Genomic DNA, 24,801 nt, shown 5'->3' with positions numbered 1-24,801 from the left:
TCCGCGAGATGGTGATATTTTGCTTACCTAATCGTTGGGATAGTAGGCATAGAAAGATTAGAAAGGTTTGGTTTAATAAATGAATCTTGCTCTACAAGACGTGTATTTCTTGCAATGAGGATATTTAACCACTGTGTATTTTATCACTGAGAAAATTCGTGGACAGTACGCCGGGCACTATGGACACCTAGAAAGGTAGTAAAAGCTGCGGTGGTGGCGTAGTGGCCTTGACTATGCGCTGCTAAGCCCTATAGGGCGCCGAATAAAATCCCGGCTGTGGCGGTCGCAACTCGATAGGGGTGAAATGCAACAAACGCTGGGTGAACCGTGCATTGGGTGCACGTTGAAGCATCCCACGTGGTCAAATTAACCCGGAGCCCCCCATTACAGCGTGGCTCCTAATCGTGACGTGTTTTTGGCACGTTAAACCCGAGAATTTAATAATAAAAGAATTATAAGGGTAGTTTAGCAAATATGGCTATGCGTGAAGTGTCTTGCTGTGAAACTTGGCGTCTATGGGCGATGGTTTTCCCGGTAGGCGACGTCGTGGTGGCTCAGCTTCGAACACGTGTATGGGCGAATGGGTGATGCCTCCGGAGCTCTAACTACGCAGTCTTACCACGTACGGACTGATCGTCGCGTCGGATTTACCTGACATTTTGGTACACTCCGGCCTGATGTTTATATTGGGCAAGACCACCAGCCTCGCGTGCTTGCTATCGCTGTCATTGCGTCGCCCGTAAAAGACTGCTAGTCTTTTACGGGCTAGTGTGCTTGTATGTACAACGAAGCTGCCCACTGTTCTTAGAATACGTGTTTCATTTTCCTGTTATGACCGGTTCCTTCGAAAGAGTCATGAACCAATTTTTAGGCGTAATTGTAACCTATAGCTATCGTACGTTGGATTCCGAAGCATCGAACTTGTGGAACACGCTAATTGATGTAAGAAAACACTTTAACGCCCTTAATGATGTTAAATGGTTGTTTGCTCACTTTACTTCTTCATTATAGTTATGTAGCACCCGTTTTATCCAAACGTCCTATAGTAAGGGTTTGTGCGAAGAGATCGAAACACAATAAAAAATTAACATCCTATACGAAAGATGTTCGCACATTCGCTACCGTTGAAAAGTGTTATTGCATCTGCAAAAATGTTAGCTTTCAAGCGTAACTAACGCATTTTCTTCGGTGCAACATGTGACTTTCTGTAAGGTTTTTCATGAATGAAATGAAGCAGCAGGAATTTCTGAAGAATTAATACATGTAGACACCAATGTTTGTAGAGCTGCAACGTGGCTCTTGAGTGGCGCACTGGTTTCAGTGTTTCGTCTTTCACGTGAAGTTCTTGGGTACGAATCCACCTACGTGCGTTTATTTCGTAACAAATTTAAGGATGTATTGTTTGTTCTTTGTGTAGTAATTTCAATAAATAACCCATAACAAATGGAGAGTATAACGAGCAGAGGGTGACATTTTCATTTCATTTCGCTTCTACTTGGGCCGAATAAACTTCCTTAAAGGGGCCCCGAACCATTTTTTATCGAAGTGGAGAAAGACATTTGAAGTGAATGTAGGCAACTTCAGAAATACTTTGCCGCAATAAGTACTTCAATGCGTTCAGCAAACGCGGTGTCATTGGCAGTCAAACACGGCCTCCGGTTTGCTCCCCTTCCTTCTTCAATGCACTGCACTGCGAAGGATACGGCGCAGTGGGGCGCGCCCACAACGCTCTGCCTTCTAAGCGTCACCGTGGCGAGCAGTTCAATTTTCATTTTTGGGTGTTAACGTAGGCGCCACGACTGCCGCCTTTGGTGCCTACGACGCGCTTAACGTAAGCCAAACGCGGTTGTACTCAGAGAGCCGCAGTGAGTTTAGCCATTGGACTCGTGGCGGCACCCCGCGGCGGCAGCGGTATCTACGCGGCAGCTTGATGTCAGCTATCGGCCAATAGCAGCAGACTAAGGGAATGACGAAATAAAGCGTCCAGATGAGAGTGAGGATAGGGCGATCTGTTGAAAAGAGAGCGTTAGAGAGAAAGGTGACTTCGCGATCCACTTGCAAGCTCGACGCACCGCGTACAACAGCAAAACTTGGTTGAGCTGTACACAGCAGCGTATCCTACCGGCTGACTACGTTATTTCACCAATCCACAGGGGTGGTTCCGGGCTTCTTTAGGTGTCTTAATCCTGCAAAGGGGCTCTTGTTAACACCTTAAGGGTGCTCGTCTAGCGACAAAAAAAAATTTTTCCCTCTTACGGGTGTTTTTTCAGCGTGCACGTACACGGCAAAGAATGACCCGCAAACTGCGCATATGGTGCAAGCGGCTACTGCTGCCTTCAAATAATAGAGGGTTTTGGATCAAGAAATGAAAGCGGCTTGCGTACTCTATCACTTCACATCTGCTTCTGTTTCAATTTATTACCGATTGAAAGAGTAAGTGAAACTAAAACTGCTTGGTTTGCTCCGTGGTGTCGAAAGCATACTCAAGCGGAACGCAAACGTCGTGAGGCTTGCATGCGCTAACGTAAAACACTCTAATCTTCCATTCCCATGCATATGCTCTGAAGGCGCAAGTATTCACCGTGCACATAGTTTGCACGGTCGTTAGCTTGCCCTCCGCAAAATCTGGAAATATGGGGACCGCATAGGAACGACTCGGGGCTGAAAATATTAGTTTATTGTAACCAGCTGGGTTGGTGGCGCAGATCTAGTAACTATTGCGTGGCGCTTCTCAGGTCGCGGGTTGGAATCTGGCTGCGACGGCCGCATGTAGACTACAGGGGCGAAATGCAAAAACTCGAAGAAGTCAAAATCGTTTGACTTACATACGTACACCCGGCCACAGAAGTTTACGGACCTCAGGATCTTAAAAAAAATGTCCAATTCCCAAGAAGCCTGTAGCAGTATCCAGTAAAAGTGTATGCGGCAATGTTGTTAGTATATTCTTGTCAAGGGCCGAAATGTGAGTACCGAGCTACGTTGTGATTTTGCGGAGATGTTCAGCCTTTTCTCAGATTTCATGGCCCGTAATATTTTGTGACCGAGTGTACATACATACATACATACATACATACATACATACATACATACATACATACATACATACATACATACATACATACATACATACATACATACATACATACATACATACATACATACATACATACATACATACATACATACATACATACATACATACATACATACATACATACATACATACATACATACATGCGTGGTTCTCGTTTTGCGATGGTGTCAGGCGATTGCTAGAAAGCAAAAATGTGCGGCCTAATTTAGATCATTTGCATGGGTTTAAAATTTCATTCTGGGATTCGTGCCAAAACCACCATTTGAATATGAGGCACGCAGTAGTATGCGAATCCTGATTAATTTTGACCACCAGGAGATATTTAACGTGCCTCCAATGCAGAGGACATGGGAGTTCTTACATTTTGCCCTCATAGAAATGCGGTCGCCGCGGCCAGGATTTCATCCCGCGACTACGTGCTTAGCAGCACAACACCACAGCCGCTAAGCCACCGCGGCGGGTATTGGCAATGGTAAGGCCGTGTGCTTTCGAACACTTTTGTCTTCATTCTGGAAGCTCCACGTCGCTGACGGCCGTAGCACAGAAGGCATCAACCGGCCGAGCAGCAGCTGGGTCAACTGTGTCGACGGGAAGCTGCACGGGACGTGTGCCCGCCATCCCTATGGATGACGCGATCACTGTGTACACACAATATTAAAAAGCTACAGAAAAGTGGGACAGCCAAAAACACAGACGTTCTCTATCGTCACGCTTGTGATACCAGTTGTGTAATGTGTCCTTCACCTCGTTCCTCCCATTATCATCCCCCATTGTGACTCTTTTTTTCCCTCTTCCCCTTCCCTTACGTAGAGTAGCAGGCCAGATGCTCCATTATCCGGCCGACCTCTCTACATTTTCCAATCATTAAAATACTTCTTCTTCTTCTTGTCTTCATTCCGTTATTGATACATAATATACCCTGCTCATTTTGTGTAGCAGTGGTCATAGGAAAGTTATAGGAATTAGCCCAACGCTTCACCTTTCTTGACGAACCCTCCTGTTGCTTTCACCTATGACATTCTCGCAGTGGCAACTGCGAACTCAAATGCTTCTTGTATCTTTGTGCTCTCGCCGTCCAATTGGAGCTCAAAGGAACTAGACCTTACCGAAAGATATTCCATCGCTTCTTTGGCTTGTGTACGACTGCAAGAGACGCCGTCTGCATTCTGAAACAACGCGACACGCCCTGCTAAACGTTATCAGTGCACGCCAAGCGAGCCTCATTAAGACCAATACGTGCAGGCGTCCTAATACATCACGATGTGCCCTGTGACCTAAATTGCGGCGCTAAGGTAATGTACTGTACTACTTCTGTCTATGTTCTGCCAAGAATAGGCGCACAAGTCCACTACGACAAGATTTACAGCGCATTTTTTCTTCCGCATTGCGTCACAAGACATCACAAACGCAGCGGCTGCGCAGGCTACACTTGAGCAACACGGCAACCATAACGCATGGGCGTCACGTTAAAATATGTTGTTTAACGCATATAGCTTAGGTGCGGGAAATATGCTTTGCGCGTAAAATTAAAAGAAAAAAAATGAACAGGGGTTGAACGCACAAGGATTCTCGTTCGTATGTGCTATTTGCCATTGGCCGGTCATCATCGCTAATGTTATGTTTAGCATAAAGTTTGGCTGGATCTTGTTGTTGTTGTTGTTGTCGTCGTTGTTGTTACGAACAATTCCAGCGTAAGAGCTAGTCGTGGATACGGGCCTATAAATGATTAATGCCATAGTATTACGAAGAAATAATGCAGTTACGTTGTTGGTGTCACTGCCCCATTAGCTGTGGCACGCTCATTAACAACGTCGCCTTGCCTGTGCCTCACAAGAAGAGAACTACTCGCTTTACCTTCGTAACATGCGCGCGGACCAATATGTGCAGGTTTGGCCGTCCCCTGCATGGCTCCAGGAAGGCCTTCGCAGTGCTGCATCGGGCGCCTCGTCTGAGCGTGCTCTGAGGAATGGCGAAGCCTGCAACAACGGTTTCATGTTAGTACAACAGCATAACCTACAGCCTTCTTCCTAATTACACACACTAAAGCGCGACAACACCGCACGCGCCGTTCTGTTGCGTGGTGCAGTGACCGTGGCACTCCTAACACTCAGGAGCTGTGGATTGTTATACAAGCGCTATTTGCAGTCCCCAGGGCGTTGGAACCTGGGGTAAACGAATTACACTCCCTTAAACAGACTATAGTCACCATGGCGGTTACTGGCAGCGTAGCCCTAATGTTTTTTTGCAAAAATTTCATGTAACACGACGCGACACCGATGCATGCTGACTGACACAAACCGCACTCTATCTCACCAACTTCTTGCAGTGCAGGGAAGGCTAGGTCTGATGTCAGCCAGATACTAACGACTGCAGGCTTAGTGTTCCTCAGAAGGGAGTGGGCTCACCCATTGTCAGCTACTAATACGTCCGTGAAGCTTCCAGTCATTCGGTATTGCGTGGTTGATCAAAGGTGAAAAACAGGAGCGCACTTCTGCTTCTCTTTTCAAGTTGACTGGCGGCATATATTACTTAACGCTACACCGCGCGGAATTGAAGAGATTGGCTGAAGTTGCAACGCGATTCAGCAAACATAGCCCATTCAGCAGAAGGTCGTTCGGAGAATTCCTTGATCAGCGGAATAGCGGACTTTGATATGCATGCTGAAAACAAATGGAATAAAATCAACTTGATTTTTCTAAGTTTTCAGCTTGATGTTTCGTATTGTGGGAGGGGGGAAGCGGAGCTGCTGCCTCTCTTATGGGATGTTCCTCCCTTCTCCTCTGATGATTATTGAAACTTTGGGTTCTGTCAACTAAAGCTGCCTGCTGAAACAGCGTATATTATGGCGTTCTTTATGCATGCAGAGAAATTCGATAAAACGAAAAGTGTATCGGTGAGTTGACAAATTTGCAGGAACAACGAGATTGTATGTGTTCTTGCGTACGAGGTACCAGCCAAGCGACGGGCACTTCTTGTTTTGCTTTTTTATTCGTGGATAGCATATGAACCAAATCAAACGTTTGAAAACAAAACAGACAGATGCTCAGTCGCTCTTAGACAAAAGAAATTAAAATACAAACGCCACAACAATCCTAAACTCAATAAATAACTCCGAAAAATATAATTAAATATAATTGAGGATCGCCTTTAGTATTTTACCGAGACAATCATTTCGCTTCACGCATAAGGTGAAGCGAAATGATTGTCGGTCCTCGCTGGTCTTCAACCGCAAGGACGCTTAAAGGCGTCCTTGCGGTTGAAGACCAGCGACGACCGCCTGAGGGACGAAATGACTGGTGAACTCGTGTGCACACTACATACGCCGGCGAAGCGGTAGTTCCAAGCAACTTTTTCTGTGCTTTGAAAATCAGCTGCAGAATTCGAAAAGATTGCCGCATAGGTAACTGACGCGAGGCGCCAGCATCACGGATGAAGGACTTGGAAACCATCTGAAGAAGCAGTCTTATTCGACGACGCATTTCAACCATTCACCTGGGCGGCCCACATATCATGTTGTCTCGCCTGGTGTAATAGATGGACGCAAAGCCGCAACTTGAACCTCGTTCACAAAAAGTTCAAATACCCATTTGATATGGATCTATGTGCCCGGTACGCGCCTACGCGAGAGTACGTGTACTCACCAGTCTGAAACGGCCCGTTGAGGTCGATATTGGGATAGCCCAACGTCTGTCCAGCTTCTACGAAGGCGTGCGCTAGTGGGGAGGCGTACGGAGGAGTGGAAACTGTGAGGTAGCCGCCTCGGCCGTGGTAACCTGTAAGTGGCAAACAAGAAAGGAAAGCATTCAGTCGTTTTTCGTAATAATTCACACCCTCGTCACAATGCTGCAAAATAATGCTACGCGAATTTACCACAACGATACTGCACAGACTGCCATCATTATTTTGCTCTGACGGCGTTTCATACGCCGCGAACACTAATGGATCCATGCCACTCTTACCCCTTGCGCCGCCCAGAAATGCCAGGACTTTTTCGCTAACGTAATAAGCGCGCACTGGGCTGCTCCCTCCGGCCCCTAAATGTTACCGTGGACCTCCTCCCCTAGCAGTACGGAGCAGGCCTAAATGCTCGTACTTTCACCGAGGCTACTCGGCAGCAGGATGCCTCGCGCACCGCAAGCCTGCAACACGGTCGCCTATCGGCAAATCATGCGCATTTCGCTGGAGTGGACCGTGAGTTTACGAAGCGATTTACTGTCAACTTGTCTGGTTTCGCTTGTACGGTTTGCGAACGCCTTTGGCTTCTGGCGGATTTGCGCAACGCTCCGGCGAGTTCAATCCAGCGTCTCTGGGGGATGTTTCCCGGTCGCGAGTCGTTCGACAACTTTTGCTCGTGTGGAAATTGTCGAGGATCCCTGTGCAGTGTTGTGGTGCTCCTGATGGCTACTTGCAACTTAACTCTTTACGTGCAATAAACACGCAACAGCTTCTGTGAAGACACGTTTCACTTTCGTGTATACGGATTCCTATGAAAGAGGGATGAATCTTTTTTTTTTTTTTTTGCAAATGTGGGGCAGTGGAGCATAGGCCCGAATGGTTGGTTACCTCACTGGCACACTACAGCCGTATATAGGCACCACTGCGCTGAAGGGTTCTAGATTTAGCAGCAGTAGTGAGCCTTAATTACACGGCACACGCTTAAGCGCTGTTTTGGCGTGGGCTTGGCTAGATGGCTCTTAGGCGACATCGCCAAAATAAACAGCGTAGGCAGCGGTATAACGAAAACGGCCGCGACACAATAAATATTCGCTTTGACACTTGCAATTGCCTATCATTATGCAGGAGTGTCCGAGATGGGAAAATATCAAAGTGCGCACGCTCTGCAAATGACTGCACACGTTTGCAATAAAGATCAGAGGCGCCGAAATTCGTTAGCTTGGTCTCATCAAAACCTGACACTGAGCACTCAAACGAGCGACGATGCGTGAGCCACTATGCTTTGGAACGGCTCTCATTTTCTTTGTGTCCCTAGCGGTCGGTGTCGGTGACGCTAGGGAAAAAAATTCAAACGTCGTAGCGCCCCCTGGCCGATGCGAGGTGCCTATACGTTCTGCGAACGAAACATCCGAATTCCGTTACCATTGTGGGCGATCGAGGGATCCCGGTTGTCCTCGGACTTGATGAAGTAAGGCAGCACGGATCGCCATCCCCAGCCTTCGCAGCCGAGCTGCTGCTCCCAGCGGTCGTAGTCACGCCGGTTGCCCCGGATGTAGAGCATGTAGTTGAGGACGCTCGAGCCACCTAGCACTTTGCCCCGAGGCCACCGGCTTTGCTGACGACGAAAGAAGCAGGAAACGTGAGTATGAGGAGACGGGCACATTTATCTTCAAATGCGAAGACGCGAACACTGAACGGCTAGCACAATAAGGCTTCTCCGAAAACCCTTGCTGCCCTATTGACAAGCTGTTTGCGCATGGATACGAATCGTCAACTACTGAGAGGCGGACAGTGGTACTCGATTTAAGCACTCCTTACGCTTTCGCCCCCCACATAGATCAAGGTATAAAGTGTCATACAATCAATTTGGCACCTACAAACAATAATTTATTGACAGGAAACTTCAAGCGAATATAATCGTCACTTTTCTTTCATTTTCTGATTGCTGGAGCAAGTTTCAGTTGTGTGTGGTTCAGGATGGTAATTAATAAATAAATATTGGGCCAAAGCGTTGTTCATTCTTTTTTTCAGAAACGTCTGATTGTTTTTTGTGCAAATATAGCATCCATGGTAAGAAGCAAAGGTGAACGTCTTCAAAATTTCCTTCGTAAGGAATGGCGTTTACCCTTTGTGGAATTAGCGACGCTAACCTAAGCTTGCCGGTACTTAAACGTGCATTTAAACATATTCACTGCGAAAGAGACAAGGTTGTTTTGAGTCTCATCTAGACAACTTCTGCAGAAACAATGGACGGATGATTCATCAAATCAAGCGATAGCTGCGTGGTGTAAACCTGTTGGGGCGTCCGATTACGCATAATGCGAGCGCCTGCGACGACCCCAAGACGGTGATGGTCGCATTACGACGACGGAGGTGGTGATGGCGACATGGCGAGGATTGAGATGAAGAGGACGCAACGACGATGGTCTTATGCGCGACGGAAGGATGAAGGCCGAATGACGGCGATGTCACAGCGACGACGGGGTTGAGACGACTGACTACAGGCAATGACGACAGTATGACAACGAGGTTTGATGACAACGGCATGACCTTGTTTCTACTCTCATTTCTTCAAGACTCCGGTGCCTGCAGCTGCGGTTTCGGCGGCGTCAGTCAACGCTCATGCCATCTTCCAGTCTAAAAGCCAGACCACACGTACAGTCGCGATCAATTTGAAGCTGATCGCTCGAGCGGTGACCGAAAGTAGGAGCAGCGCCACATTACGTCACCGCCGTCAGTAGAGAGGGTAGCATCAGATAGCTCCCCTCTCTATCTTTTGCTGTTCCCTGAGCAGCTGTCACTCCCGTAACCCTTCACGAGACAACCTGCAAATTCATTTAGATTACGTTATCAGCTTCTGCAGAGAGGCGTCATTGTTAGCCCAGGTATGCATGAGACATCGACGCACACACATCATTGCCACGAAAGGGAAACAAACAAAAATGTGGCGTGTTACACTTGGGGGTGACGGTTGCAGCCTGGAAGAGCATAAAAGTGGAAGAAGGCAGCGAATTTTTGTCTTCGCGGTTCCGAAATTGGCCGCTATGCTGCTTGGAAGGCCCGCCGGTAGATGCTCGCGCGATCGCCTTCAAATTGATCGCGACTGTACGCTTGCGGACGCGCGCGAGCTCGAGACCGCGCGCCTTGCGTTTGCCGCCCCTTGCGAGGAATGGCGGTTTCAATCCGCAAGAGACGCGCCTCCTCACGCGCCCACTTGGCTCCCCCGTGGACGTTTTGACAGACATTGTTTCATACCTTCTTATTGACAGTGTTAAAAAATGTCGAAATACTGATAAACGCAAGTCTTTTAGTTTTAGAGTAGTTCATCATGAGCCTGGTTACGCCCACTGCAGGGCAAAGGCCTCTCCCATACTTCTCCAACAACCCCGATCATGTACTAATTGGGGCCATGCCGTCCCTGCAAACTTCTTAATCTCATCCGCCCACCTAACTTTCTGCCGCCCCCTGCTACGCTTCCCTTCCCTTGGAATCCAGTCCGTAGCCCTTAATGACCATCGGTTATCTTCCCTCCTCATGACATGTCCTGCCCATGCCTATTTCTTTTTCTTGATTTCAACTAAGATATCAATTACTCGCGTTTGTTTCCTCACCCAATCTGCTATTTTCTTATCCCTTAACGTCCTTATCCTTTAAGAGTAGTTAGATCAGGGCAAAAAATAAAGAAAGGGTACATTCCTGCATGAGATGACTCTGCTTCACGTGTTGATTGTACCACGCCGTGGCTGCGTATACCCAGGCGCGTGGAAACGCAAGGAAGCCAAGCACCGATGTTTGTTTGGAACAGATATGCGCACTTGCGCCGCGTTTGGACGCGTACGATTTGGACCGCACCATGTGCGCATGCGCAGGTGCGCTGGCGAGAGCTTCCGCGCGCCGGTAAGCGTACGTGTGCTTCGGCCTTAAAGCGGCCCTCCGGAGCCAGATTGTTCACCCAAGAAAACTAAGAGGGAATTTTATTAAAAAAGCCATTGCTGTAACGCAGAGTTTATGAATGGTTTGTAAATAGTAATATTAAAATGTAGAAAGTTTCATTTATTAAAACCTTCGACATTCCGCGAACCTATTAGTGATTTAATAACGCGAAAGACGCAGGATCGATGTGGATAGCAGACAGGTCTTACCTGCGGCCTACAATTGCATTTCATGAGAATATTGAGGCATTACTGTTACCGCGCGTGAGTTTTTATTCCAAATTAGTAGGAACTTCTCTGCAACGCTCCTTAACACTTTCCGGTCCACTGTATGTGGAAAAGTAAGACGCTTACTTTGAGGCGCAAAGTGACACAGCGTCGTTTAAAGGGCATAGAGCTGGCTAACTTGCACGTGTATTTAAGCGACCTCCGCAAACATTCCTTTTGAAGTATTGTAAGAGAACCTAAAATAAGTGGCGTATTCGATTGAATAGCACTGACTGCAATGTTCTTTAAATGAAAGGCTGCTGGACGCACACTAAACGAGTATGTTTAATGAATTCAGTAAATAACTATCGGTTCGTTGTTCTGTTCGGCAGTTTCTTGCAGTCCGCTATAACTGCATTTTTCTAAAGCGCAAGTCACGGTTCACGTACGTTCGGCCACACTTAATCATAACTGGAGTGGAATCACATCAACAAGTGGGCTTCCAGCACTTTTATTGCGATATCAATTACACGGACACTCGAGGAGCATTCGCACCGCCGTCGTGCTGTGCCGCTGACGACATATGAGCGCCAGGTACGCGTAGGGTTAGAGGTTCACCAGGGTGGCCGGAGTGCATTTGGCTGCGTAAGCGACAAAGCGAGGTAGACCCACCGTCAACGCTAAGCTCACTGGCGGAGAAAAAACATTGTTCTGCCGTCTGCATCCACCACCTGTTTCATATGTGCGGCACTCACACTACGAGCACGCTACGAGCACAATATGGACTATGAGTGCAATATCAAGGCATTGTAGTGAGCTGGAACTGCTCCGACTGCGTTCTAACTACACGGTCGCGCGGGGCAGCACACTCTTTTTGAGAAAGGATGGTCTGTCTTACCTTAACGGACGAAAATGTAGTTGTTATTCGACGGAGTTTTAATCCCAATCAGTGCCCACGACAGACTGCATCATCCTTTGAATGTATGCTAAAATACCGGGACAACAGATCACGAACATGGGCCAGGGACTGTTGTCATGATTCTGTTGGGGTTTCAGAAAGCCCGTAGAATAGCAGGTTACCACGCCCCGGTCTGTCCTCGAGATCGTCAAGGCAGCAGTTTAGCACCAGGTTTTCGATTTTGACTGCTTCCAAAACAGCAGTGGAAACTGCGACAGAGGCCTTTTCAAATACTGTGGCCGCAAACCTCCGATACTGCCGCCCAAACCCTTTTTGCTCCTGCTTCGTAGACGGTTTTGACATCCGAAACGGCCTTTGAAACTGCCTGTGAGACTAGATTATGGACGTCTGCTGGAGTAGCAGCGGCTTGAAACGAGTCAACAAATGACGAAGAAACAAATCGTTTCTTCGTCTTGCGGGGACGAAGAAACGACACCTTGACAGCCACAACAGTGGGCACGGGAGAGCGACCTAGATGAGGTCGCTCGTGAATGCCTTCCTGTTTTACGTGCAGTTCCGAATTATTGACGGCACCTGTTTCACGCGTGGTGAGGCTGCCAGCTTTCCTGCAACGACGTCGCCTGTGCCGTCATCGACGCCGGCGAAGGACTACGACGATTAGTGCTGTCTGCCTAATCTGCGCGCCAACGTCGGCGTCCACGGAACCACGCTAGCAACATCGTCGCTGACATCAATGTCACGGCAGCGCTTGAAAGACCAACATCTCCTGCGCGCCCTTAGTGGGCATGGTACACCGGCTCAGGTGCGATCGCTCATGAATCCCCCTCTTGTTTTACGTGCACGTTGGTAAAACTGCTTCCTTTCATTGTAAGCGCGCCAACAACATTTACTTGCTCGTCCTCCCGTGCCCACGTGTGATTTACGCTCGAATGCGTATTTGTCGTGAAAACAATCCTGCTCTGCCGAGACGTTGAGACCCGGGCCCGGGCCGCCGCGAAGTTGAGTTGAGACCCGGGCCGCCCCGCGAAGACCGTGACAAACGGCACAATGAATTAATTGAAGTCATGAGAACTCTTAATCTTACCACTTACCATCGGGTTCCTTGGGTGAAGGCGGAGTGTTCAGTGGAGGAACGTTCTAGTACGGGAGTTGGCTTCAAGAACTCTCCTTGACAAAGCTTTGGCTCCGCCCAGAGAGATATCTCTTGTTCCACCACTGCTTGACCATTTATTACCCCTGCTGGTGCTAGTTTTTGTCGCGATTTCTTTTGAGGAGAGAAGGCGTGCGCGCATACCCTGTTCTTTAGTCCGAAGCAGGCAGCCTCCTGGGGCACGGTGAGGTAGGCCCAGTCGAACTTGGTCTGCTGGATCTCGGCCGCCAGCAGTGGCACGTCGAGGAAGAAGTTGGGCACCCGGCCGGCTTCCAGGAGGAGGACGCTCACTTCGGAGTCTTCGGAAAGGCGACTAGCCACCACGGCACCGGCTGAACCACCACCTACTGCTCTCGCGTTGTAGGATGGCCGATGGCAACGGTGAAAGCAAAAGGGGAATGGAGATCCCATTGCGCGAGAGCCACTTCAGGCACCAACTAACTCTGTGAAATTAAATTTTTGTTTTGCCACCTTTCTTGCTCCCTTAGAATAACGAAAAACTTAAAGGGCCAGAATGCAATAATTATTCGTCATTTTTAGTAAGTTTTTTTCAAGTTTACAGAATGTGAACATCCCGCGATAACTCTCCACAACGAACGTGCGACATGAAAACTTCGGCTATCTTATGTCTAGCGTACTTGAAAAGCGCCTATCCAGCCACTTGAAACAAAGGCATGAGGTACGGCACGGTGAACTGAAACTGTGAAACACTGTGAGAAGTGTAAGTTGGGCGAATTCGTAATTATTGAGTGGTAAACTGCAGCGCGCATACGAGCGGAAGGACATGGGCAAGTGGAGCACCTGTTTGCTAACTTACCTATTTCCTTCGTATTTTGGGCACGCTGCAGTTTAAAACGAAGGGCATTGCTATAAGTATTTTATGTGTTATTGATATTACATATTTTATATGTTACTGAATGAGAAGTTCGCCCCTTTATTGGTGCCGTCTAATCCTGTTCGCAATAAACTGAGAATACGTAATGACTGAAAAGCGCTGTAAACAGTTAGCTATGCGAAACAATAGCAGCACCGAACAGTAGTAAAGGAAGACTCATAAGAGACCCTCAGAGAGTCGCACACAGTTCCATAAACAAGTAAAAGCGCACAAGAGAGTCTCGCAAAATGCCCATAGGTTGAAAGCCTTGCAGATGACGCGGCTGAAGTATGTACGCGTGTCTACGGTAACAAAACACATAAACAACACACAATCAAACGTGAGCTACACATATACGATTTATTGTGAAATGGTAATAAAATAAAATAATGGTGGCCTCAACCACGACCGTTTACTATGAGCCTAATATTTTTTTTTCATGCAGAGTTTAGAAGCAACAAGTCACTTTTCTTTTTGTAGTTCCATTATTGACCATGGACCACATGTTTCTTTTTTTTTTCAAGAGTAAATGGCCAACGGTCAGGTAACAATATGTCTTTAGTCTTCGTCACCTAGTATCGTGTTGTGGGCACGATACTCCGTTGAGTGTATCGTGGGCGCCATACACTCAAGAAGGAGGTGTTCGCATCTTCGTCAGCGTGACTACAATGGGACTACAGACAAGCAGCGCCTTAAGTTACGTTCACAAACTGATGCGCATATGCTGTGCTAAGCTGTAGACGGTGCCATAAAGGCGCAAAATGTCTATTGTCGCTGCACTTTGACGGGGTGGATAGTGCAATGTTCGGGTTTTTAAAGAATGAGCCTAAGCACTTCGATTTCTGATCAAACGAAGTGTTTGTTCTAAATCGACAAGATATCTTCGCACCAGCAGGCGGGCTTCATTCCGAATAAGAGGTAGATTTAAAATATCCTTGCTCTTCGTGCGCCTGTTTTTCAGCAGCATCTGCCACAGTGTTTCCAAGAAGTGCCCTGGTATCCACTGAGACGCGTATCCACTATGTAATTTATAGTGCCGCCTTTTGTGTGATCATTGAGAGATTTAATGTACTAAATGCGTATTCAATGCATTTCGGTCTGTGCTATGTACGGACGTGAGTGCCGCTTGTGAATCACTTGAAATAACGCATGTCGGTGCGATCTCTGCTGACACTATACAGCGCCAAGCACAAACAATTGCAAATAGTTTGGTGACGGCAGAAGGTGACACTCTAGATAATTTAAACGTTTGTTCTGACTTCAGGCCCTGCTTGATAAATGCGGATGCAAACAAAATATTTAGGCATGATCGGTCCGTATACACATGAATATACTGTGGATAAAGGAGAAACTATCCTACAATACCAGTTGCTGCGCAAGCTTTCGTGAACATATCTTTGCTGCGTATGATTCCCTTAACTGACAATTCTATTTGGGGTGTTGTCAGCATGCAAGAAAGGTAACTGAGTTCCATTTTGCATATGTCAACGGAGCAATTGTCAGCGTCTATCACCAGGCTAAAACCAGCCTCTAGCTCAGTTTTGTCAATAGTTTTATTTATTTTTTAATGCAACAGGTCCCTCAAAGCGAATAATTGAGTAAAGGTGGTTACAGATACCATCAATGACATTGTAATGCATGTGAGTAAAGCAAATAACAAATTGCTGTTTGAATATCCAAACGTCTAGTGCAGGTCCAATCAGCACTGTATCAGCTTTTATACCCAATGTTTAAATAATCATTTTCGTCAACTCCTTTTGCTTTTGATGTACTAAATTGGCGTGAACGATTGCGCGCACAGCGTCTGGAAAGGATAAGGATCGAGCTTGAGCCGGCTACCGCAGCATAGTTCATATTCTGAAGGTCAAAATTAATCTGGAGCTATCCACCCCGGTGTCTTTCATAGCACAAGAGTTGCTATGGCACGTTAAAACGCATGAATCGTTCAGTCAATCAACCACTCACTCACTCACTCAATAATCAATCAACTGAACAATTAATTATTGAAACAATCAATCAGTGGTTTGGTTATTCTTGGCGTGAGCTGCAGGATACTCAGACCCAATGATGATTATTTACGCAACCATTCAGTTTACGTTGCAACTGTGAATGCTAAGCAGTGCGTGTCATTTTCAATCTCATCAAGTCACACTGGACTGACGACAGGCCGTGTAGGCATTTTATAAAGCCAATTGTAAAAAATGGCTGTGGCTTAGCTAAGGTTAAGCCCAGGATGCGAAGCATACTAGCCTTTATTTTAGTTGTTGAAGCACTGTTTAGCCTGGTGAACTGCTGTTGCTTGGCTATATTTGGTTCGGCTAGACGAAGAAACAACTCATGCAGGCGAGCGCACGAGCTGAGACCCGGCTATGTAGCTACGCGGCCGCAAGCGAGCGCACGAGTTGAGCCTCCACTTTTGCAGCTGTTATGACGTCATATGGTAGCTACGCGGCCGGGCGCGGCGCAGCAAAGAAGAGCGTGGTTGTGCGGCTAGTATGCTTCGCATAAAAGCGCCCGTGTTTGACCGCAGGCACGAAAGCTAAGCGCTGTTACAATTAAACAAGGCAGTACCAACGTAATGCGGCATGCAGCTAAGTCCAAGCACACGAGCGTTCTTGCATTTCGTCTCCATCAAAATGCGACCGCCGCGGCCGGCAGTCCAACCCGCAACCTGACGCTCAGCGGCAGAATGCCACAGTCAGTGCGCCATCACGTCATGTAGTTCCGAAAGAATTAAGAGCGGTTTCTTCAGGGAACAGAGATGCGTAATTCACGATTCAAATTATATAACGACTCGACAGCACAGTGCAACGCGGCTGGTGCATTGCGTCTGCTGACGTGCCAGACTTGCGAATAGGACCGACATGGCTGCATGTTACAATATGTTTCCCACGCCTATATAGCTTACACGGCCTGCTAGAGCTGCGGATATTTGATTTCCATTTGTACGAGTTGACAACTGCTAACGATAGCAGTTGTTTCTATTGTGTATACATCACAATGTGTCACGAACGTTAGTTTTCGTCTATTTTTAATAGCACATTTCTTCCGTTAGTGTCGCCTTCGCTATGGTGTTCCGTATAAAGTCAAAGGGTCATAACACCGTCGCCGCGCACCGTACGCTGTATGTGCGAGTGAAAGCATGCGAATAGTGAAAGCGTGCGAAGACGAGCAGACAATCGCGCCTCAATCTCGCGTGCGAGATGGAAGGAAAGCGGGGAGGAAGCGTGCCGTCTTCCGTCGCGTGCTAGGAACCGGGAGGAGGGGAGGTAGAGAGAGGGCATTGTACTTCGGCAGCAACTGCGTATGGCGCGCGGGCTCTATCTCGATAGCGATCTGCATTGGGGGCACTGTCTAGGTCGCCGACGGCTCGTAGCTTTGCGTGTGCTGTGTTCTCGCCGCTCAGTTTGCGCTGATGTGATGGACAGCCCTTCGCTCGCTACTGCTGCCATGCTTCCTCACGCCAGCGTTTTGATAGTTAGTGTCCATGGTCATCGAGTGTGATGTGTACCTGTGCACGCTGACACCCTGCTTGTTAACTTAGTAAGCGAGTGTTTGCGAGTTTAGACAGCCGATCAAACTAATATCCTTGCTTATTATTATTGTCTACTAATTTGCCATGGCATCGATGCTTCGCCTTCTGGGGCAAAACTGCGACTTCTTGTTTTTTTTTCATTCACAGCACCCACTGGGAAGCAACCAGACAAAGTGGTAAAGTAAACGTACTTGGTAGAGAACAAACAGCGCAAACGATGAAGGCTGAGTAAACGCCCGACTCCTCTGGTCAGAACGGACAATATCAGCTGATGAATGACGCAACGGAGCACTCCCTCAGTGAAAGGAAAGGGTTGAAGTAAATGATGCAACAAGTATCTATATTCGAGTAAAGAAAAAAATGACGCTACCGAGTGAGGAATGTGCATCGCATTTTCGAATTGCAGGCGTGCCCCGTTTTCGAATACCGCGATCGCCGGCGTATTGCAAGAGTCTCGATGGCGTCTTGGCTACCGTGTGGAAATTTAATATTTCTGTGCTCGGGTGTCTAAAGCGTCTTCCTCCTTTTTTTAAGCTTCCCGCGCATGTATTGCACGCCCGAGAACGGTTGAACGCTACGCTGGCTTCGTCACTTTTCGGCGCGTGTCTTGAGCAATGCAGTGAACATAGCGCGCGCAACGAAGCGAGCCTCCAGAGATACACGCATATGTAAGACAGGAGGTGCATTAGAATATCATATATTTTTCGACACTGAGAGTACCACTTAACCGACATCAGCAATGATAAAAATATTCCAAAAAGGACGCGCGCCCAGCCGAGCACGAAACGGATCCGCGCGCAAGACCCGAGTTTTAAACTGGCATTTCTGAACTTCGATGAGGGCGTTTTGCTGCCTCTGTCACCAGATCTGCGGGAATCACACACTCAGACAAAGTATTTATTTTAGGTATTACGTGCCACAACGACAATCTGAGGATGTATTCTGTGACGATCACGTTGGTGATACTATCGCCTTCGCGTGACGTAGTCCTCGATCAGCCAATCAGTTCATCCGATTTTGCCCAACCAGCCAGTCAGCGCGTGTCTGACGGCGATACTGTCACCGAGGCGACACTATCGCCGAAAGCGATCACCGCAGATACGTCCACTGATTGTAAGGAATGCAGTAGCGGGCGATTAATCTTGGCCATCCACAGATCTTCAGCGTGTACAAAATGCCCGGTACGCAAGCGTTTTTATTTTTTTGCTTTCTGCCCGCACAACAGAATACAGTCACCGCTGCCGCGATCGAACCAGCTAACATTTTGGTTAGCAACGCAACGCAACGCCATGGTTACGGAGCTGCCATACGCGGTGACTAAGATAAACCAGCGGATGACTGGAATGAGAGTTCACTCGAGTATGCATTCTACAGACAGCGGGCAGGGCACTTGGGAACGTTTTCTTGGGGAACCCAGGGGACGTCAGGTTGCTTTCGATTTTCGGCTTCATGGGCGACCGCGTTTTTTCGAAGCCAGGTTGCAAAACCGATTGCGCGCTTTGTCCTTTGAGTGCGCGTTAGGGAATCCCACATGTCGAAGTTAATCTGTAACCCGTAAATGGCGCAATTCACTACCATATTGTGCCTTTGAGACGTAGAACATCGCATTTGAAGTATTTAGATATGTTAATAACATCATGAATGGAAAAAGTTGACGCCTGAGTATATTACACAACGATGCACATGCAGAAAGCTAATCGCTAACTATGCTCGATGGAATTTCTCGTCGCTGTAGTCTAACAGTCTTGGGCAGCGATGAAGGTATTTGGCGTGCCCTCCCCCTGTCCGTCTTGCGTTTGCGTTAGGTGAGAGAATGCTGGCTCCTAGGTGACGCTCAAAAAAATGTATTAGAAAATATTATGCTAGCTATAAATTACCGGCATGGTGTGCTCTTAGTTCGCGCTGAGGGAATACGTTTATAAAAAACAAAATGGGCAACTCCAACGCTACTTGAAGAGTCGCGGTGTGGATCAAAGCTTCCCTTAATGTTCGCGCAAATGCTAAAGCAAATCTTACAGAAACGTGATGCTGAGGACTGAAATGTTTGTTGTGGAAATCATGAAACTATGTGTATACAGAAAAGAAGGTTCCCGGTGTATCTGTTCACACGTTTACGTTTCAGCCACACATAAAAAATGCTATCTTATGCAGAAAACGATATGGTACAGCAATATTTCTAACCCTGTTGTCTATTTAAACTTCAACGTTGTGCCGAGATTTGTGTGCACCTTGAAAAACCTCATGTAGTCCACAATATACCATAAGCCCCCATCAAGGCGCTTATGACAACATATGTGACCACTCGAGAAGTTAGAGCTCGTAACATTAGTTATTTTTAGTTCGCCAATCTTAAATTTTTGAGACTTGAAATGTTTAGGCCTGACATATGAGATCATGAAATTGCATTTGAGACGCAGAAAACACAACACTAAGTAATTTAGATTAGGTAATATAAAGGAATAACCATGGCGTTAGCACAATTTAGGTGACAAAGCCTGTGGCGATTGTAGCGCTCGTCCCGTCACCTTCCTTGTGTCCGTCCTTCAACGCTATAATTATAGCTTTAGATATGGACCGAGTACCCCAAGAACAAGTTCTGCTAAGCCATTTTAGTTGAGATATCAGGAGAAACATGAGTAAAACCGTTGCAAACTCACCCACAATGTAATCATACTCGTCTTCAAACGTGAGCCGCACCAGCGGCGTCTTGTGGTGCACCGCCTTGAACAGCAGGGTTGCGTAGAAGGGCATCAACGCCATCGGCAGGAGCGAGAGGAACTTTGTAGATGGCATGGCGACGGTCCGCGTCGGAAAACACAAGCCAGGCTTGCTTCAGATAGCGCCTCCAAACGACGCTTCCAACACTGTCACCTCTCCAGTAGACATTCCGTATGGCACTTGGCACCGATCCTTCGCAGAAACTTGTTTTGCTTGCGTGCGAACATTGTGGGTCTGTGCTATTTCTCTCGCACTGAGGGTGCTGGGTGCGATACAAAACTCCAGCAGAGTCAACGAGCCACGGAAAACAGGATTCGTCTCCGCAAAACACTGGCAGCAGTGCAGCCGAATCAAGGCAACGCTGATTCGATCATGCTAAGCTCTCAGAAGTGGTGCTTCGTCGTCTGCTCCGGTGCAAATGATCGCTTGGCGATTTTGTGTTGGCTGAAGGGCCTCACACAGTATTTTATCGCGTTGGTAGAGCAGGTCCCATGGTAGCTTTCAATGCCGCGTATTCTTTTCGAAACCGCATTTGTTTAGGCTAAGTGTTCAGTCCAGTCTGAGCCCAGTGTACCGGTCGAGTGTCTTGCCAACTACGGCGTTCCAAAGCTAAATTTAGGTTGTACCTAAGCAAGCCACGTCTCAGTATTCAGGAACTGAGTGCTGTAAGCTCCAGCCTTTATAAATAAAGTGGAGTTCGCGAATTTTTTGTATGAGTCTCCATTCATTCTTGGCGGTCAACAGGGACGCAATAATTAAGGGGTGAGTTGTCCCTCTCTTCCAGCGGCGTCAGGATCCAACATGGTTGATGCACCTGCAAGAATAAAGATTATCGTCAAGTGCAAGTTGTACTGTGTGGAAGCACAATGCATCATGATTACGAATTCACGTAGTTGTCGATATATGGTGGTTTTGTCATGCGGTGAAATAAAGTTTTTCGCACATGCTTATTGGATTTTCGCTATATACAGGTTGCTAGAAAGTCCTCGAGTTGATCCAGAAGGAAATTACCCAGAATAGCGAAACTCTGTGATTATTTGGCCTCACCGCTGAAATGTGCGACGTCTCGATTATCTGAATAAATTACTAACTAAAACTACTGGGTCTTTCCTTGGTTTTAGTAATCCCTTCTATTGTGTCAAAAGTACTATTTTTCCGTTCGTTGTCTTACTTAGAAAACAGAATATGAAGGAGACAAATTTTGTTGCGAAGCTGACGATTTATGCAGTGAATGTTCCAAAAAAAAGCAGACATTTTCCTAGGAGCCTTCGCAGTAGAAACAGTGCTTGGACACCTACCTTCTACCTACGTTATCTGCTATTCTCATTAGCAATGAATGTAGTTTATTTTTAATTTGCATATGATATGAGCCTATCATGGCACACTATGTAGATTCACAATCGACATCTTGTCCACTCTGACTGATATGGCAGGCGTAGCCTTACTTTCTTACGATTATTGAGACTATGGCCGTAACAGTAATTCTTGTTCTTGTTTATTTAAGCTTCTGCCATGTTACTTTTTTTTATCCACGCCATTACATTCGCGCTGTGTTTCGCCAGTGTTTAAAAACGTGCGTATTCAATTGTCAGCCCGTTTGCCACCTCGCTTTCCCGTTTTTCAACCCATTAAAGCATCGCATTCGATGCCGGCAGTTGACTCGGCTTCTCCTGCAAACGTTTCTGTTTTTTCGTTCATTAAACAACTCCCCGTCTCTCTCGCTCTCTCTTCACTTGGCTAAACATTCCGCGTGCCAAATTATCGCTCAATTTTAAACAAAAGACAATATTTCAGATAAGCTTGAAGCCCCATTTGTTAAGCCTGGGGCCGGGAAGGGGGTGAGGATGTGGCTGCTGGGGAACTACATGAATGGGATGGGCACTTTCCTGGACTGACGCTCTCCTAACCACTGAAAATTTTGCGCCCCAGGTGGCTCAGTGGCGATGGCGTCGCAGTGCTGAGCGCGAGGTCGCTGGTGCGATTCCCGACCGTGGCCACATTCTGATAGAGGCGGATTGCAAAACCGCTCGTGTATTGTGCTTCGAGTGCACGTTAAAGAACCTCAGGTGGCCGAAAATGATTCCGGAGCCCTCCGGTGCGCTAAACCCCGCAATGTTTTGTGCTGATGTTTACAATAGCTGGCTGCGATGTGCACTTGTCCTCGTGTGCATCCATGGTGTAAGTACAAATGTAGCTGTTTAACATCTATTTAGCACGACAAACAGTTTCCGTAGGGCACGGAGCACACGTATTAAAAATATCATTTTTCGTTAATGGGAGTAGGTACAGATTTTCAAAAAAGAATAACGATGTTTTTACGGTATGGTTGAAACAATTAGTATTTTTATCTCGAAATGGGGACACGTTAGTCAACAACCTGAAGTGATATCGCAGACAAGTTAGAGGAATCGGCTGGGTTGAGAACTTTTGCACACACCCATATTCCAGGGCCAATACGATGCCGTCTTCAGAAATTTCGGAATATCGAGATTGGAAAGAAATGGCCGAAGAATAGCAATTTTATTTCGCACAATATTGTGGCTAGTTAGGCTGCGTACATAAACTAATGTTGAACTGTCATTGGGGTGTGGCAGCCGTTCATGACAATTTTTCACGCTATGGAATTACAACGACACGAATATCTGCGCCTACGTTTATTTTCACACAGTAACCCATCATGAAAATCAGGTTTGCCTTTGCTGTCTTCATGGACGCAATAAGGCTGTCGCTACGATTACCTCTGATTGAAAGAAAATGAAGTGAAAATACAATTTAGTTACGTTTAGACCGCGCACCAACGTTTCTATAATACGCATTGTGCTTGCGAAATTTGACGGTAACCCTTTGACAGCGGCAACATCTATTCTGCTCTCTCGTCTACTCAAGGGAACAAAATAGGAATAATTTGTGGCACAAAAGCAGGAAACTTTTCACTCAGCGGTGTCGTGGGCAAGCTCCCTATAACGCCTTCAACTCGTCTAGCACTGTGAGCCTCTGTCCGCTTTGCAGAAGGAATTGTTAGTTATTGTCGTCTACATAATAGAAAGCACCGTGCAGGTCCTGCTAGAGGCCATGGGTTTTAACAGACAGGAATACGTATGCACAAAAACGAACACTATTTCGCAGTAATACTGCACTACATATTAACATTGACCTGTTACTGCTGCTTTCGAAGCAGTCAGGAAAAGGTACATACAAGCTAGACAGACGTAATATACGGGGTACTCATCACGCTTTCAAAGAAGTAGACATAACGGCTTCACTTACCACAGCGTCGTTTCAGCTTCTGTCGCCCACTCATGCCGAAGAACTCGGCCGTCCTGCTTCTTTCATCACGACCTCGGCGCCGAATACGACATGCGGATCGCTGACAAGTGCGGTGGCACCTCCGTTCTGACGATACCACTATTTGCGGATGACATCATCGTCCCGGCCTGCAGGTCACCGGGTCCTTCGTCTCTTGCGCGAAAGCGGCAAGGACTTATCTAGGACAGAGCTGCTTTCGATTCGCGAGATCCTGATACGAGAGAGCGCTCTCCCTTTCGTCGTAGCGGCGGCATCCATGCGTTCCTCGCGTGCGCCACGAAAGAGACGTGATCCGCAATTTGGCGAAAGACGCGATGGCCCCACGTAACCCGTAACCGCCACCACCGACCTCGCCCCTCAGTGGCTGCTGGGGACGCCGACGGTCTCTGGCGTCACGGTGGCGTCACGGTGACGTCACACACAGCTAGCTAGGTGTCTTCTGCCAGCGCGAGTGTTGCGATGCAGAAGGCCTGCGAACAGCCGCGTAACTGAAATGTTGGTCACGGCGAGCAGTCGTCTCGTTTCGACTGGCTGCTTAAGTGCGACCGGCTTGAGGGCACCTCGGAGACAACAATGAGAAACGCCGGGACTCGCGCCCGCTTTGCGTTCGCTGCGCAGTGGTACGAGACGGGTGGAGCCGGACCATGAAGAAGCCGCGGCCTGCTTGAATCCTACACGTGAGAGTGAGCGACGGTGTGCGTGCCGTTTCTCTGTCCTTTCGCGGACAAGCAGGTGACAACGCCGTCAGCCGGTGGTACGCAGTTCCACCGCCGTTGTCGAGCAACGTCTTCGAGATGTCTGTCACGCTTTTTTTTTCACAGTGCGCAATTTTAGAATACGAAAAGAAACCTATTTTAGAGCTTCACACAGGGACGTGCCTCTGACGAACAAAGCATGACGGTCGAGTTTTGAACTAATGCTTTGTCCCTTTACACTCTGAATGGAACAAGATATATGCGCCAAAATTTTATATGAAAATGCCATGAGATAATTTTTTTTCCGGCAGTACATAATAGCGGCTATTTTAATCCCAAAACTCATAGTAATTACTACTTAGCTTATCATTAACTGATACTCTAATATAAACATTTTGTGTGTTTCCGCTACGCACCTGCTGCAACTGGGGAACTAAGGTCGGTCGATACTCAAGGCATGCCCATTTATCTGGAATTAGCAGACTAGCACCAGGAGTGATATTTTTACAGCAACTGAACCTTTAAAACGTCATTAGTACGCCATCACATTAGCTCACTCACCGCGCCACCTCTTATAGAAACGTATCTTTTTTTTTGCATACTTCATTAGTTGTTCACTGAATTCCTGCTTTGTCTTCTTTTGATGCAGTCGCCACACGTATATCGTATTTGTCCTCGCCCCCTCTCTGTAATAGT

The 24,801-nt window shown here is 47.3% G+C and overlaps 1 protein-coding gene across 2 annotated transcripts in view; it reads right to left on the bottom strand.

Moving 5' to 3' along the window:
* The window catches only part of LOC139050369 (glucose dehydrogenase [FAD, quinone]-like), a 50,351-nt gene extending 26,126 nt beyond the window's left edge, over positions 1 to 24,225 (bottom strand). Inside the window, exons 1-6 of one of the 2 annotated variants that reach the window (XM_070526620.1) lie at positions 23,372 to 24,225; positions 20,044 to 20,918; positions 13,122 to 13,324; positions 8,192 to 8,384; positions 6,736 to 6,867; positions 4,949 to 5,070 (exon numbers count right to left, since the gene is read on the bottom strand). In XM_070526620.1, the coding sequence (XP_070382721.1) occupies positions 4,949 to 5,070; positions 6,736 to 6,867; positions 8,192 to 8,384; positions 13,122 to 13,324; positions 20,044 to 20,179 (786 nt within the window). In that variant the 5' untranslated portion in view covers positions 20,180 to 20,918; positions 23,372 to 24,225. Of the gene's footprint in view, positions 1 to 4,948; positions 5,071 to 6,735; positions 6,868 to 8,191; positions 8,385 to 9,062; positions 9,442 to 13,121; positions 13,325 to 20,043; positions 20,919 to 23,371 lie in introns of those variants that run through there. The other variant, XM_070526621.1, reaches the window with a different exon arrangement.
* Between the last annotated feature and the right edge of the window lie 576 nt (positions 24,226 to 24,801).

Source organism: Dermacentor albipictus, chromosome 10 (genome assembly GCF_038994185.2).
Source record: "Dermacentor albipictus isolate Rhodes 1998 colony chromosome 10, USDA_Dalb.pri_finalv2, whole genome shotgun sequence".
NCBI classification, from domain to species: domain Eukaryota; kingdom Metazoa; phylum Arthropoda; class Arachnida; order Ixodida; family Ixodidae; genus Dermacentor; species Dermacentor albipictus.
Note: the sequence above shows the minus strand (reverse complement) of the source record. Positions and strands in the feature narration are given on the sequence as shown.